General features: G+C 37.3%; 1 protein-coding gene across 4 annotated transcripts in view; it reads left to right on the top strand.

The window, feature by feature from the left end:
* The window catches only part of LOC137632989 (PDZ domain-containing protein 8-like), a 454,088-nt gene that overhangs the window by 376,117 nt on the left and 64,751 nt on the right, over nt 1-13,220 (top strand). For 3 of the 4 annotated variants that reach the window (XM_068365143.1, XM_068365141.1, XM_068365140.1), the window contains exon 14: nt 1,962-2,135. The exons of the other annotated variant lie outside the window; for it this stretch is intronic. In XM_068365143.1, the coding sequence (XP_068221244.1) occupies nt 1,962-2,135 (174 nt within the window). The remainder of the gene's footprint in view (nt 1-1,961; nt 2,136-13,220) is intronic. 4 annotated transcript variants of the gene reach the window in all.

Genomic DNA, 13,220 nt, shown 5'->3' with positions numbered 1-13,220 from the left:
TTTTAAGATTAATCTAAGATCTAAAGGTGGCATAAATATTGTCAAATATTCGGGTTGATTCAGTACTTTTACATCGAAAAAGAAAATATTTAGACAGAGAAATCCTTGAAAATGAATTGTAAATTTGCCTATAAAAATTAAATCGTCATCCTTCACTATGGCGTAAATTATTGTGAAATTGGAAAATTACCCAAAAACATACGAGAGAAGGATTTCTTAGCAGTAATTTCAACATGGATATTTTTGTTCAAACTCTATCACCACATAGTATATGTAATTCTCCATACAAAAGAAATACTTCTTGGTACTCCTTATTAGATCTAAATTTGTCAGAATTGATTCATAATTTAATAATGGAATGAAACTTGGCTGTACAGTACCAGATCAGATGATCGGTACATTCCTTGTCGGAATTAATTCATAATTTGATAATGGAATGAAACTTGACTGTACCGTACCAGATCAGATGATCGGTACATTCCTTGTCGGAATTAATTCATAATTTGATAATGGAATGAAACTTGACTGTACGGTACCAGATCAGATGATCGGTACATTCCTTGTCAGAATACATTCATAATTTGATAATGGAATGAAACTTGACGGTACGGTACCAGATCAGATGATCGGTACATTCCTTGTCAGAATTCATTCATAATTTGATAATGGAATGAAACTTGACGGTACGGTACCAGATCAGATGATCGGTACATTCCTTGTCAGAATTAATTCATAATTTGATAATGGAATGAAACTTGACTGTACCGTACCAGATCAGATGATCGGTACATTCCTTGTCAGAATTAATTCATAATTTGAAAATGGAATGAAACTTGACTGTACCGTACCAGATCAGATGATCGGTACATTCCTTGTCAGAATTAATTCATAATTTGATAATGGAATGAAACTTGAGTGTACGGTACCAGATCAGATGATCGGTACATTCCTTGTCAGAATTCATTCATAATTTGATAATGGAATGAAACTTGACTGTACGGTACCAGATCAGATGATCGGTACATTCCTTGTCAGAATTCATTCATAATTTGATAATGGAATGAAACTTGACGGTACGGTACCAGATCAGATGATCGGTACATTCCTTGTCAGAATTCATTCATAATTTGATAATGGAATAAAACTTGACTGTACGGTACCAGATCAGATGATCGATACATTCCTAGTTTTGCCTGTATTGAACCTTATATAATACATTATAGACTGCAGTACACTGTTTAATAATCTGTTCCAGATTGCTTATAAGGCTTGCAATTAATCAATTTTTCATATAGGAAAAGTGAATAACTTCAATAAAAGACTCATCATGTATACTGTGGGATTTGGTTTTATAGACCAATACGTTAATTATGCAAGTACTATAATAGAAATAAAAAAAGGGGGGAATTAGGTCTTCATATTCCTTCCATGTTTCACCAAAGACTAGCAGAGTATCTCATTGATAGTTCTTTTTCACTCAAGACTATTGCATATTTTCATTCACTGGATCTAATTGCTTTCGTCACCAAAAAATGACCAATATTTTTCCCAAAATAATGTTGCATTTATAGGTTCTTAGCTTCCATCAACATTGATTCTACTCTACTGCACAGTATATATTGTAAAAGGTATTTTTTGTTTGCTTTAACTACTTGTAGTGTAATATTTCTGCCTCTAACCCTCTCATCCTTAATTATACAGTATCTTCTTTTTCAGATAACAAATACTTTGTTTTAATTTTTCTCCTGAATTGATTTATTGATTCTCCTCTTCTTTACATTTCACTTTATATTTCCGTTATGTATTATACCTGACGTAGTTCCCCCAAAGGCTCACGCTTCATTTTGCATAGTCGCCCCAGTTAATATTGCCTCAGCAGTTTTTGGGAGTTCTATGCTGAACTGGGTCCTCTGAGGATGAAGAAACTATTTTCTATAGATCCCCTAATTCCCGTTCCACAGAGTCAGCGGCGCACCTTGAGCAGCCTGTTTGCTCAGGTAGCGAGTGCCAGCAAAGGTAGTTTGAAACGCGCTGGTTCAGCCAATAATTTGGCCCCTCCAAACTCATCTCATGACGGGACACATTCACGATCACTACCCCCATCCCCTCCCCATTCACCCCAGCAAAGTAGAAAGGTAGGAGCATTTAGTATTGCATGTCATAATTGCTTTCTTTTGTCATGAACACTTTTTATCTCTGGCTTCTTTTTTCAAAATAGCATGTAGATGTCCTTCACACTTTTCATTGCATCATTTGGGCCTTTTGAAAACTTTGTATGCTTTGCTTGGAAGTAATTTTGCACTGTAAGCTATACACATTCTGATATAAACCATGATTTACAATATACAGTAGCTGCAGGTCTGAATGGCTAGGCATTTTAATGCTAAAAATAACCATCTCTCTATCATCTGTTATTCAATGTAATTTTTATGAATTTTGACTTTTATACTTTTACATTCAACCTATGAGCTTGTAATATTGTACAGTGAACCCTCGTTTATCGCGGTAGATAGGTTCCAGACCCGGCCGCGATAGGTGGAATTCCGTGAAGTAGTGACATCATATTTACCTATTTATTTAACATGTATATTCGGACTTTTAAGACCTTCCCTTGTACGTAGTACTGTTAACAAACTACCCTTTAATGTACAGAACACTTAATGCATGTACTACAGCACCCTAAACTAAAACAGGCACAAATATTAAAGGCGATTTTATATCATTCGTTTCCTAAACACCTAAAAAGCACGATAAAAAAGGGCAACAATGTTTTGTTTACGTTCATCTATGATCATAATGAAGAAACAAACTCATTTAGTGTACACATATATGTATAGGTTAGTTTTTGCATCGATTATATTGATTATACAGTATGTTGATTTTTTTATTACCAATGTTTTACTTTATTTTTCTTAGGACTTCCAAATGAAATTTTTTTCTTTATGACCCCGCCTGAAACGACGGCGTCATAAAGTACTGTACGCTCAGTAAACAACCATGCTCAGAACAAAGAAGGCATTTAACGCGCATGATGAAAGTGATAAATAATAATATTTACAGTAAAAGCATTTACAAAATATGTTATTAGTACAAATATAATTTACCGTATCTATATAAAATCATACAGTACATACTGTACGTAGCAAAGCAGGAAAACAATTTACAAGAGAGAGAGAGAGAGAGAAGTTCAAGAAAAACTTGAATGATGATGGCGATGAATTTGCTGCACAGTAGAAATGATGATGATGAAGCTGATGATGTGTTCTACTGTGCAGCCAGGTAGTATTTTACGTCTCTTCAGACGGAGGTGTCTTTTCCTGGGACACCTCTTCAACTTCTTCAATTTCTTCCGAAGGCGTAGTAGCAGGAGGAACTGGCTCTTTTTTGCGAGGCTGGAAGAACATTGTGATCGGAAGTTGTTGCCGCTGCTTCTTTTTTCGATCTAAGAGCATCTTGTAGGGAGTCATTACGTCATCAACCTTGTTGCAGAATTGCATCGACCGAACCATATCCTCGTCCCACTCTTGCAACATTTCTTTCACCTCCTTTATATGGTTGCAGACCTTGGCAAGCCGTTCTAGTGTTAAGCCCGTTTCTTCGACATTTTCCTGGGTCTCTTCCTGGGTTTCACTCTCTTCTTCGCTTGCCGATTTCGTCAGGTCTTCGAGGTCTGCGTCAGTTAGGGGCTGGGAATGGCAGTCCGACAACTCGTCGACATCTTCAGTCGTCATGTCGCCAAACCCGTCACCTCCAATTATGGCAGCCAACTGCACAGATTTGCGTACTGCAGAGTGTTGGATTTCAGCAGGTGTAAATCCCTCGTCGTCGTAAACAATCTCGGGCCACAACTTCTTCCAGCTCGCATTCACAGTTGCAGGTTTCATCTCTTGAAGTGCCTTCTGAATATTCTTCAGGCACGTGGCTATGGTGTACTGCCGCCAGTACGCCTTCAAGTTAAAATCTTCATCCTCATCATCTTGGGCAGCATCCACACACGCAACGAGGTACGCCAAGGTATTCTTCGTGTAGAGGGCCTTGAACGCCCTGATAACCCCCTGGTCCATCGGTTGAATTAATGACTTGGTGTTGGGTGGCAGGAACTCAACCTGAACGCCCTCACGCGACAGGTCAGTTGCGTGTCCACCAGCGTTATCCATAAGGAGAAGGATCTTGAATGGCAAGCCCTTCTCTACGAGATATTCATTGACTTGCGGGATGAAACACTGGTGGAACCAGTTGGAGGTCAGCATCTTCATAATCCATGCTTTTGGATTATGCATCCAGTACACGGGAAGGAGATTCTTATTCTTATTTTTCAAAGCGCGAGGATTTTTCGACTTATAAATAAGCCCCGGCTTTAGCAAAAATCCAGCAGCATTGCCACACATCACGAGGGTAACGCGATCCTTGAATGCTTTAAAGCCAGAGGCTTTGCTTCCTCTTTGAACAGGAAAGTTCGCGACAGCATTTTCTTCCAAAACAAGCCGGTCTCATCCATATTAAAGACTTGTTCCGGCTTGTATCCACCTTTGGCGATAATATTCTTGAACGTCTGGTTCACGTAAGTTTCAGCAGCGGCAGTGTCAGCCGAAGCAGCCTCGCCATGCAGGGAAACGCTTTTCAGGGCGAAGCGTTTCTGAAACTTCGCGAACCATCCTTTGCTGGCGGAAAAACGTTGTTTCTGAGGCTGGGAATCAGTGGATGTCCCTGGTTGAGGATCATCTGCATCATCATCTTCTTCAGCATGGTTGCCATCGTCGTCTTGAGGTTCCTTTGCAGCAAAATTCTGATACAAGCTCAAAGCCTTTGTTCGGATGGTGTTCGTATCCAAGGCTATGTTCTTCTTCCGGCAGTCGGCAATCCACACAGCTAAAGCACCTTCCATGCGTACGATCGTTTTATTACGCGTTGTAACGACTCGCTTCGCTGATCTGCTAAAGGTGATTGCAGCCGTCTTTCTAATGTTCGCCTCGTCCTTCTTGATATAGCGAACAGTAGATTCGTTGATTCCAAAATGGCGCGCTGCGGCTGCGTAGCTTCTACCGTCTATTAACATATCGAGAAGCGTAACCTTCTCAGCAATCGTCATCATCCTTCGGTGGCGTTTAGGCTCACTACCAGCCTTAGTAGAAGCAGAACGCTTGGGAGGCATTGTACAGTAGGATTTGACAAAAAGTTCAACTTAAAAAGGTCGCACACAGCACAGATTAAACTTCACAAACTTAAGAACGTCTACTCAGCGATACGCGGTAAGAGAAAGTGGACGACCCGGGCCCGCGAGAACCTAGATGCTGCGGGTTGGAGATGAGGGCAAAACACCAATCACAGGCTAGATAACAAAACTTGAGTTCTGATTCGTCATCTATCAGCGCTTGAACCAATCACAACCCGTCTTACAGTATATGATGCGTAGGTTACCAACTCAAAGTACAAGATACCCCGCGCATACCGTACGTACAGTATTAATAATAATAATAATAAATAATGATAATAATACAGTACAGTACTGTAATAATAATAATAATAATAATGATAATAATAATAACAATCATAATTTTATTAACAACAACAATAATAACAATAATAATAATAGCTTTACGTATGCTATTTTATTCTTTTGTAGGATGTGTGTGTGTGTCTCTCTCTCTCTCTCTCTCTCTCTCTCTCTCTCTCTCTCTCTATCGTACGCTTATTCGAAATGTGATTTTTGTAACAAAGAATATTATTGGATGCAGTACTACGTACGTATACATACAAAAGAATTATGGAAAAGATGCACATCCATTACATTTGTAGTATAGTAGCCATCAGCAGCCTTACACCATTCTAATATGGTATGACTGCATCTGATTTGCGTTTCATGTTCGATTTAATTTTACTACGTACTGTATACAGTACTGTATTATCGTATGATCACATTCTCTTTTCGTGTTTTATTTCTTTCTGTGCTGAATTATATATCATATGTAATGCAATGAACAATCAGTAAGAGCAGATATTACTAATTACAGTATTAATGGAATTACAGGTAACAAAATATCGTATTTGGGGGTCTTCAGATTTCGCGGTATTTTTGAAATTTCCGGAAAATCCGCGATATGTATATATATATGGGTTATGGAAAAAACCCGCGAAGTGGTGAATCCGCGATGGTCGAACCGTGAAGTAGCGAGGGTTCACTGTACTGTATTTCCTAGATCTTTGTAGATCTGTAATATTTTTTTAATTTGTTCGTACAAGAATACAGACTCTTCCTTTGATAGGAATATGATTTTGTCAAAGCTGTAAATGTCATCGATGAAGTTCAAGAAATCCAATTGATAGGAGTCAGGTACGTCTGACAATGACAGATTTCTCCCCACGTGCGAGAAGGAACCAATCCTTAAAAGGGCAATGTTTCTATCTTGGTTGGGATAGCCTATTGGAATCATCCCTACCTGGGCTTCTGTTGGATGGGAGATTGAGTCCAGTTCAAACTCAATAATTTCTTGTAGTGTCTGCAACCTCACCATTGTTGTGAGCTAAGGACACACACACACTCTCTCTCTCTCTCTCTCTCTCTCTCTCTCTCTCTCTCTCTCTCTCTCTCTCTCTCTCTCCCTCTCTTGCTGCGCGTGTGTGTGTGTGCGCGCCAAGCACGCAGTCCTTTGGTATACAGTATAGGTGTTTATGTTCCTGCTACCAATATTTGGTCTTGTACCGTCAGTTGGGATGAAGGGCTCTGCCCCCCTTCTCCCTCTCTTCACCTGCATGTTCATGGGACACTTCAGGATCTACCATAAGAAGAAGACAACCCTGTCTTCATTCTCCCGGTCTCCCTGTTCTGTCTCTATGCTCTCTTTCCACATTCCCTGTCTCCACTTTCTTGGTCTCCTTGCAATCGGGCTTCATCCAGTTAGTCTCCACTCACTTCATCACTGCTCGATTAGTCATCCATTCACTCTGACATCGTGTGTTTGGCCCTCATAGGCTCGAACTCCTCATGGGGTCACAAAACCCCTATCACCTTCCATGTTCCAGCATTCCAGTCTACGTATTGGTGGAAGAAGAACCTGCAATCAATTTCCTTTCATGTGTGAGCGACAAGATCTTTCCCCTTATCATCCATCTCCATTGGATCGTTGCTAATTTGATTGATTACCGCAAGATCAGTCTCTGCGTGCTTAGTCTCTTTGTGTTCATTGATAGTATAATTAGTTACTGTGTGATCGTTTATTGCGGGCTCGTTAGGATCTTCGAATAGTCTTGCCCTCCCCAGTACATGTAACTCGAGCCCCAAACTCACTCGAGTCCTTAGGTCTCGCAACTTAACCCTGAACACGCTCCTAAGTCTGGCATCAGATAGGGATCTGTCCTTCAAAGCTGTCTTCTCACAAACCATTGCCTGGCCCTTCCTGGTCCTAGCTTGGATCAAGAAGGGTCTTTGGAACTGATCAAATAAATTATGGTCAGTCTTTAGGGTATTATCACTGTCCCTTGCTCTGCCATTCATGAGTGGCCTTTAAACCTTTTAAGGTGAATGTAAGGGTTGATCAGACTTGCAGGTTGGCAGTGCTTATCCTCCCCCCTCCTTCCCAGTTATTACAACCACCTTGTTAAATTTTTAAACAACTTTTAACAACTTTGCTGAAATCATACTCCTGTTAAAGGGCTCGGGTTTGTATGCAGTAGTTAGAAGAGATACTAATTACTTCAAGACTTTTATTTTGTGCTTGTGGGACACGATAACAAATAGAACCTTATCCACAAAATGGGTTGTACCTCATCTCACAACTTTGGCATCTTTATATTAATATCATACATGTTTAAAGTATTTTGTATATTAAATTCATACATGTTTAAAGAATTTGGAATTACCTTTCCATCTATAAGATTAAAGGCAATACAACTTTTAAGTCTTGAAATCATTATATGTATAATAACTAGAATTACCTTTCCATCTATAAGATGAAAGGCAATTTAACTTTTAAGTCTTGAAATCATTATATGTATAATAACTTTAGAATTTAGAAGTGTGTACTTCATAATATCAACAAATATTCTCATAAAAAAATGGTATATATTGTTTTCCTTTGTGATGCATTTTTGATGAGCATATTTAATCTGACATCCTGTCAAACCTCTTAGTTTCGATGTTGTCATCATAGATGAAACTTACTTTGATAAGGCATTGTTATATAGCACAAGTACTAATAAAAAAGAGGAAGTACAGTACTTCATCTAATCCCAGTTATTATTGTTGGTATATATGTACATAAAAAACATACATACATAGATACAAATTTAGACTATTAAAAGCACCAATGATTAACAAGACTGCCTAATCTGTAACTTTTTCACAATTGTTTACATTTAAAACAGAGCTTGTTTTTTTTTTTTACTAAGATCAGCTGGATTCTCAAAGTAAAGCATTTGCCTGGATGCCATATATCTGATGCAAAATGCAATATCTCTTGGTCAGTTTGATAAGAGTGATCTATTATTATTAGTAATCATATTGATTTAAGTAGTCACTCTGAGCTGAAAAACTTGTTTGTTAATAGTAATCCTCTTGGCCGCGTGTAGGCTTTGCAACTGGGAGGGTGAATGAAGGCTCTCACCACTTGGCGCAACAGAAGCAAACTTCACTCTTAATAACCTATTTCATTCACATCCTTTTATTGCTATTTCTATACAGTATTTGATTTTCCTTTTCTCTCATTCCCACCACAGGTAATTAATCTTCCATACCTCTTCCCTTGTTACTTTGCTGACTAATAAAGTTTGTAATATTTTTTTCACCCTCTTATGAATTATTAGCATTTTTCACTGACAATAAGAAGAATGTAGTTCTTAGGTATCGTGTGGTTATGGAACATCACAGAGGATGTTTTTTGCATGTACTACCGAGGGATATGGTAGGTATTTTGCACTCTTTTGCTTCAAGGGGCCATTTTGTGTTGTGCCCTCTTTTTCATCAGTGCTTGATAAGGGGATGTGCCAAATTTATTGTGTGTTCAGTTTGCAATTACTGAGGTCAGCGATCTATTTGTGTGAATAGCACGTCTTTATGGCTCCAACATTAGACGTTGCTGTTTCAGATTCTCATCTGACTTGGACATGAAACATTCATTACTCTGCTGAAGATGCATCAAGAATATGATTATGATCTCAGGAAATATTTGAATTTAATACCTTTTCACTCCTAAATTCAAATCTTTCTTGTAATTTTTATTATACAGTGAATAGCCACACCAGTTTTTACTCCTGGTAATTTGCAGATCATGTGATTTAGAATTAATATATTATTTTTGCCAGATTACACATAATGATTCTTGTACTACTGATGTTAGGAGTTTTTAAATGCTTATTTGCTGCTTTTCTGACTTATCCTGAACAGAAAATTTAGCCTCGCTTTATCCCAGCTCTCTTGCTTCTTAGGTCGGAACATGATTGCTTTATCAATATTATTTTTCACATATTGTTTGTATGTCTTAAAAAGTTATATGTAGGCTACCTACACAATACAGTAGTATATTTTTGTAATAATTTACATACAATTTCTTTTTTTATCTCAAAGCATTTTAAAAATGTTAGGTGATGTGGAATGCTCTTAATCTAAGTGTTCTTTGACTCTTTAATACTGCCTGTTAAACTCTTCTTTGCTTTATGTAAAGCAGCCCTTCATGAGGGTATTTGGTTCTATGGCATATCTTGGACTGAGACCCGTCCTGTATTTCTTATCACTGCCATGGTTACTGCCGAGTCCCTCTTACTAGAGGTTTCCAGAGTTGAATGTCCTGGCAATAGAAAAACAACCAAAAAGTTGGACCACAAGATACTGTGACATCCAAAGAAGACCAGAGGGTTAAAGACCACTCATGAATGGCATAGGAAAGGGACAGGTACAGTGCCCTACAGACTGACCAATCCCCCCCATCCTTAGCTCACAAGGATGATGAGGTTGCAGGCACTACAAGAAACTATTAAGCTTGAGCTGGACTCAAAGGCCAGTCCGGCAGATCGCCAGGCAGGGACGTTTCTTATAGGCCGACACAATCCTTCATAAATATTTCATTAGTGAATCCCTCTTAATCACAATCTACTGAACTTTAGGATCAAAGAATGCCCATAAGACATCACCATCATCTTGATCTTTGTCATGTCCTATGACCTCTTAGGATAGGTTCACATGGTGTTTTTAACCGTGGTAGTCACCGCTCATCATTTAATGCTGTAATTGCTCACACGAAACTTTTTTACCTCAGTGGCCATAGTGCAGTAATGCTTATTTTTATATATATTTATTTACCTTTTTGTGGCATCCAGTGTCAGAATGGACATGAAGAAATAACTGGCTTTTGGCTGTTGTTGAATCGCAGACTGAATCGGAGCTAACAGCACCAAAGACGGAATTGGGTACACCCAGTTTTACATGATAAAGATACCTTTGATGAGGGGAATCTTGCTACCTCGCCGTATTGGAATCCGCCACAATATGCTGCGGTTACGTGTGAACTATTCCATAAGCTGACATTGAACAGGCGCCCGAGCATGTCTGACCGCACGGTGGAAAACGTCATTTGTGAACCAGACCTTAGCTCCCACATTCAACAGCAAACTGGAAACCCGTTAAAACTTATTTTAGCCAGTTTGTCTTTGGCAGAAACTTGCACTGAAAATTAATACTAGAGTCAACCTTCGCCCCAAACATGTTGACTGACAAGAAAGAGAAGGCCATTAAGACCAAGTGTTGACCCTTGAATACCATACAAAGGATGACATGCTGTTGAAGATTAGCCCTGCATATTTGGAAATTTCTGTAACACCGTGTCTGGTAGTGGCCACTGGATTATCATGTCCCTTGCTAGATTTTCTGCCTGACATCATTATCTTTTAATTACTTTGGCTAAAGTACTTGAGGCATGAGGCATAGGTACCAAACAATATTGTGCAATCGGAAGATAAAATTTAAAGCTGTGAGACAAAGAAATAACAGAACAAGGATGAAGAGCTTTTACCAATTTTACCATAAAGTCAAATTGCAAGTAAACTGCTCAGCCATTATCAGGACGGCAGACTTGGCAAGCGTAAAACTGTTACTTCTCTTCTTTCTCTTATACATATAGAAGTCTGCAGTGTCTGGTGTATTTGAAGATCACAAATGTGGTATATAGATGAATAATGAGTTTAGTTCAAATTGATAGACATTTGAATGGAGAAATACACCGCATGATTTTGCAGTTTTGTCCTTTTATTAGCTAATAATTGGCAAATTTTTTGAATGGGAAATCATGCAGAAAAAGGGACACCTGAATGATTATATTATTAACCCTTTTACCCCTAATGGACGTACTGGTACATTTCACAAAACTCATCCCTTTACCCCCATGGACGTACTAGTACGTCCTTGCAAAAAACTGATTTTACATTTTTTTGCATATTTTTGATAACTTTATGAGAAACTTCAGGCATTTTCCAAAATAATGAGACCAACCTGACCTCTCTATGATGAAAATTAAGGCTGTCAGAGCAATTTAAAAAATATATATATATTGCAAAATGTGTTTGAAAAAAAATGCCTGGGGGTTAAGGGTTGGAAAGTTCCAAATAAAGTTGGGGGTAAAAGGGTTAAGGTACTGTAGTTAGATTCCTTATATTCTACAACTTTTGTAGAATGTAGATAAATAAGTTTTCAACAGAATTTGTTTTTTATTTTTTTTCATCATAAATTAAATAAAAAAATGTTAATTCAAATATTCTTTAAAGATTATTCCTTGTCGAGCCCACGTTGGAAAAAATCCATACAGAAGTTGACTAATGGAATGGTTTGTGTACTAATACCTTCTACCTCTTGAACATGCAGCCACGCTAATTATTTCTACATGCATGTATACTTCTCTGCTCTGTGTCCATGATTTTAATGAAGCTCCCTTTAAAATTTAGTTTGAAGCATAATCTTAAAACAACCCCTTTTAAGGAATACATCTTTTTTTTTATAGGAAGAGTTTGTCGGACCTTGAAATTAATCCAGATTAAATTCCCTATTATGTATTCCTGTCAGTATACTTCTCTATATGTGAGAGTTCTGGATGATCCTACTTTTTGTTGTGTAAACTTATACCCACCATATGCTCCTTGTGATACACTATTTATAAGAACATCATCTAGTAGCCTGTAGATAATTTGACTTATAAAGATTATTTACTAGGGGCATATGGAGTTTTGTATCTTCTTATTGAAATATATACAGTACCAGACTATCCCTTCGTTTCCGACTGCTGACAACAACCTAGACGTAGTTTCAGATTGATGGTACTATGTCATCATTGTCAGAATTTACAGTTTACAAGAAAACACTATTTCTTAAGCTTTTTAGTCTTGTAAGCAAAACTATACTGTTTAAGAATTAAGTAGTTTTAGTTATTGGTTCAAATTGTGTAGAAGTTGTAATTCTTGTTTTGAGGTCAACAAATATTTCAATCACAGTTTAAAGCAACAAATTTAGAAAATAAGATTTAATAACAGGATTATTGATGACTGTGCTTTATTTAGATCAACAATGTTTTGAATTCGTTCTAAAGCATCGTGCAAGGAAAACTGAGAAAACTACTTGTTTTATGTCTTTTTATCTTCCACTTTGCATAACATTATTGCATCCAATGCTTTTTAAGATTTTTTACTAAGCATACAAGTAGATGTAAAATTTGCTTTCTTTGAAAATGGACTGGATATTATTATTTGTCTAATCTTATAAACACTACTGTATAGTACATGTAAAAGTTCATTACAAAAATTATTTTAAACTAAATACAAAGTACCAAACAATTATTTAATATCTTGTTATACTGTAATTGCTTTTTCACTGATAACCATTTCATTCCAGCGTCATAAAATTGTCATCCAATTCTCGAATGTTGTGATTCCAATAATGTAAAATTATCATCCGTAGGAAAATTTTAAAAGATTTATGAAAATTTCTTAATTTGTCCAGTTCATAACTCCCTCTGTATGGAGAAAGGTTAACCAAATCAAATGTTCTAATTAAATTGTAACTTTTCCAAGTGAATTAGGGGCAATCAATCTATACTGTATACAGTAGATATTACAGTACTGTACTTTAATTACAAAAGGTATTTTGGTTAAATTTAAGTGTCTAGTAAAGAAAGTAAGCAAATGCTATTTATAATGTAACTTAACAAGAAATTTATTGGAAGAAAAATTTTTTAATTATCCTAATT

Source organism: Palaemon carinicauda, chromosome 42 (genome assembly GCF_036898095.1).
Source record: "Palaemon carinicauda isolate YSFRI2023 chromosome 42, ASM3689809v2, whole genome shotgun sequence".
NCBI classification, from domain to species: Eukaryota; Metazoa; Arthropoda; class Malacostraca; order Decapoda; family Palaemonidae; genus Palaemon; species Palaemon carinicauda.
Note: the sequence above shows the minus strand (reverse complement) of the source record. Positions and strands in the feature narration are given on the sequence as shown.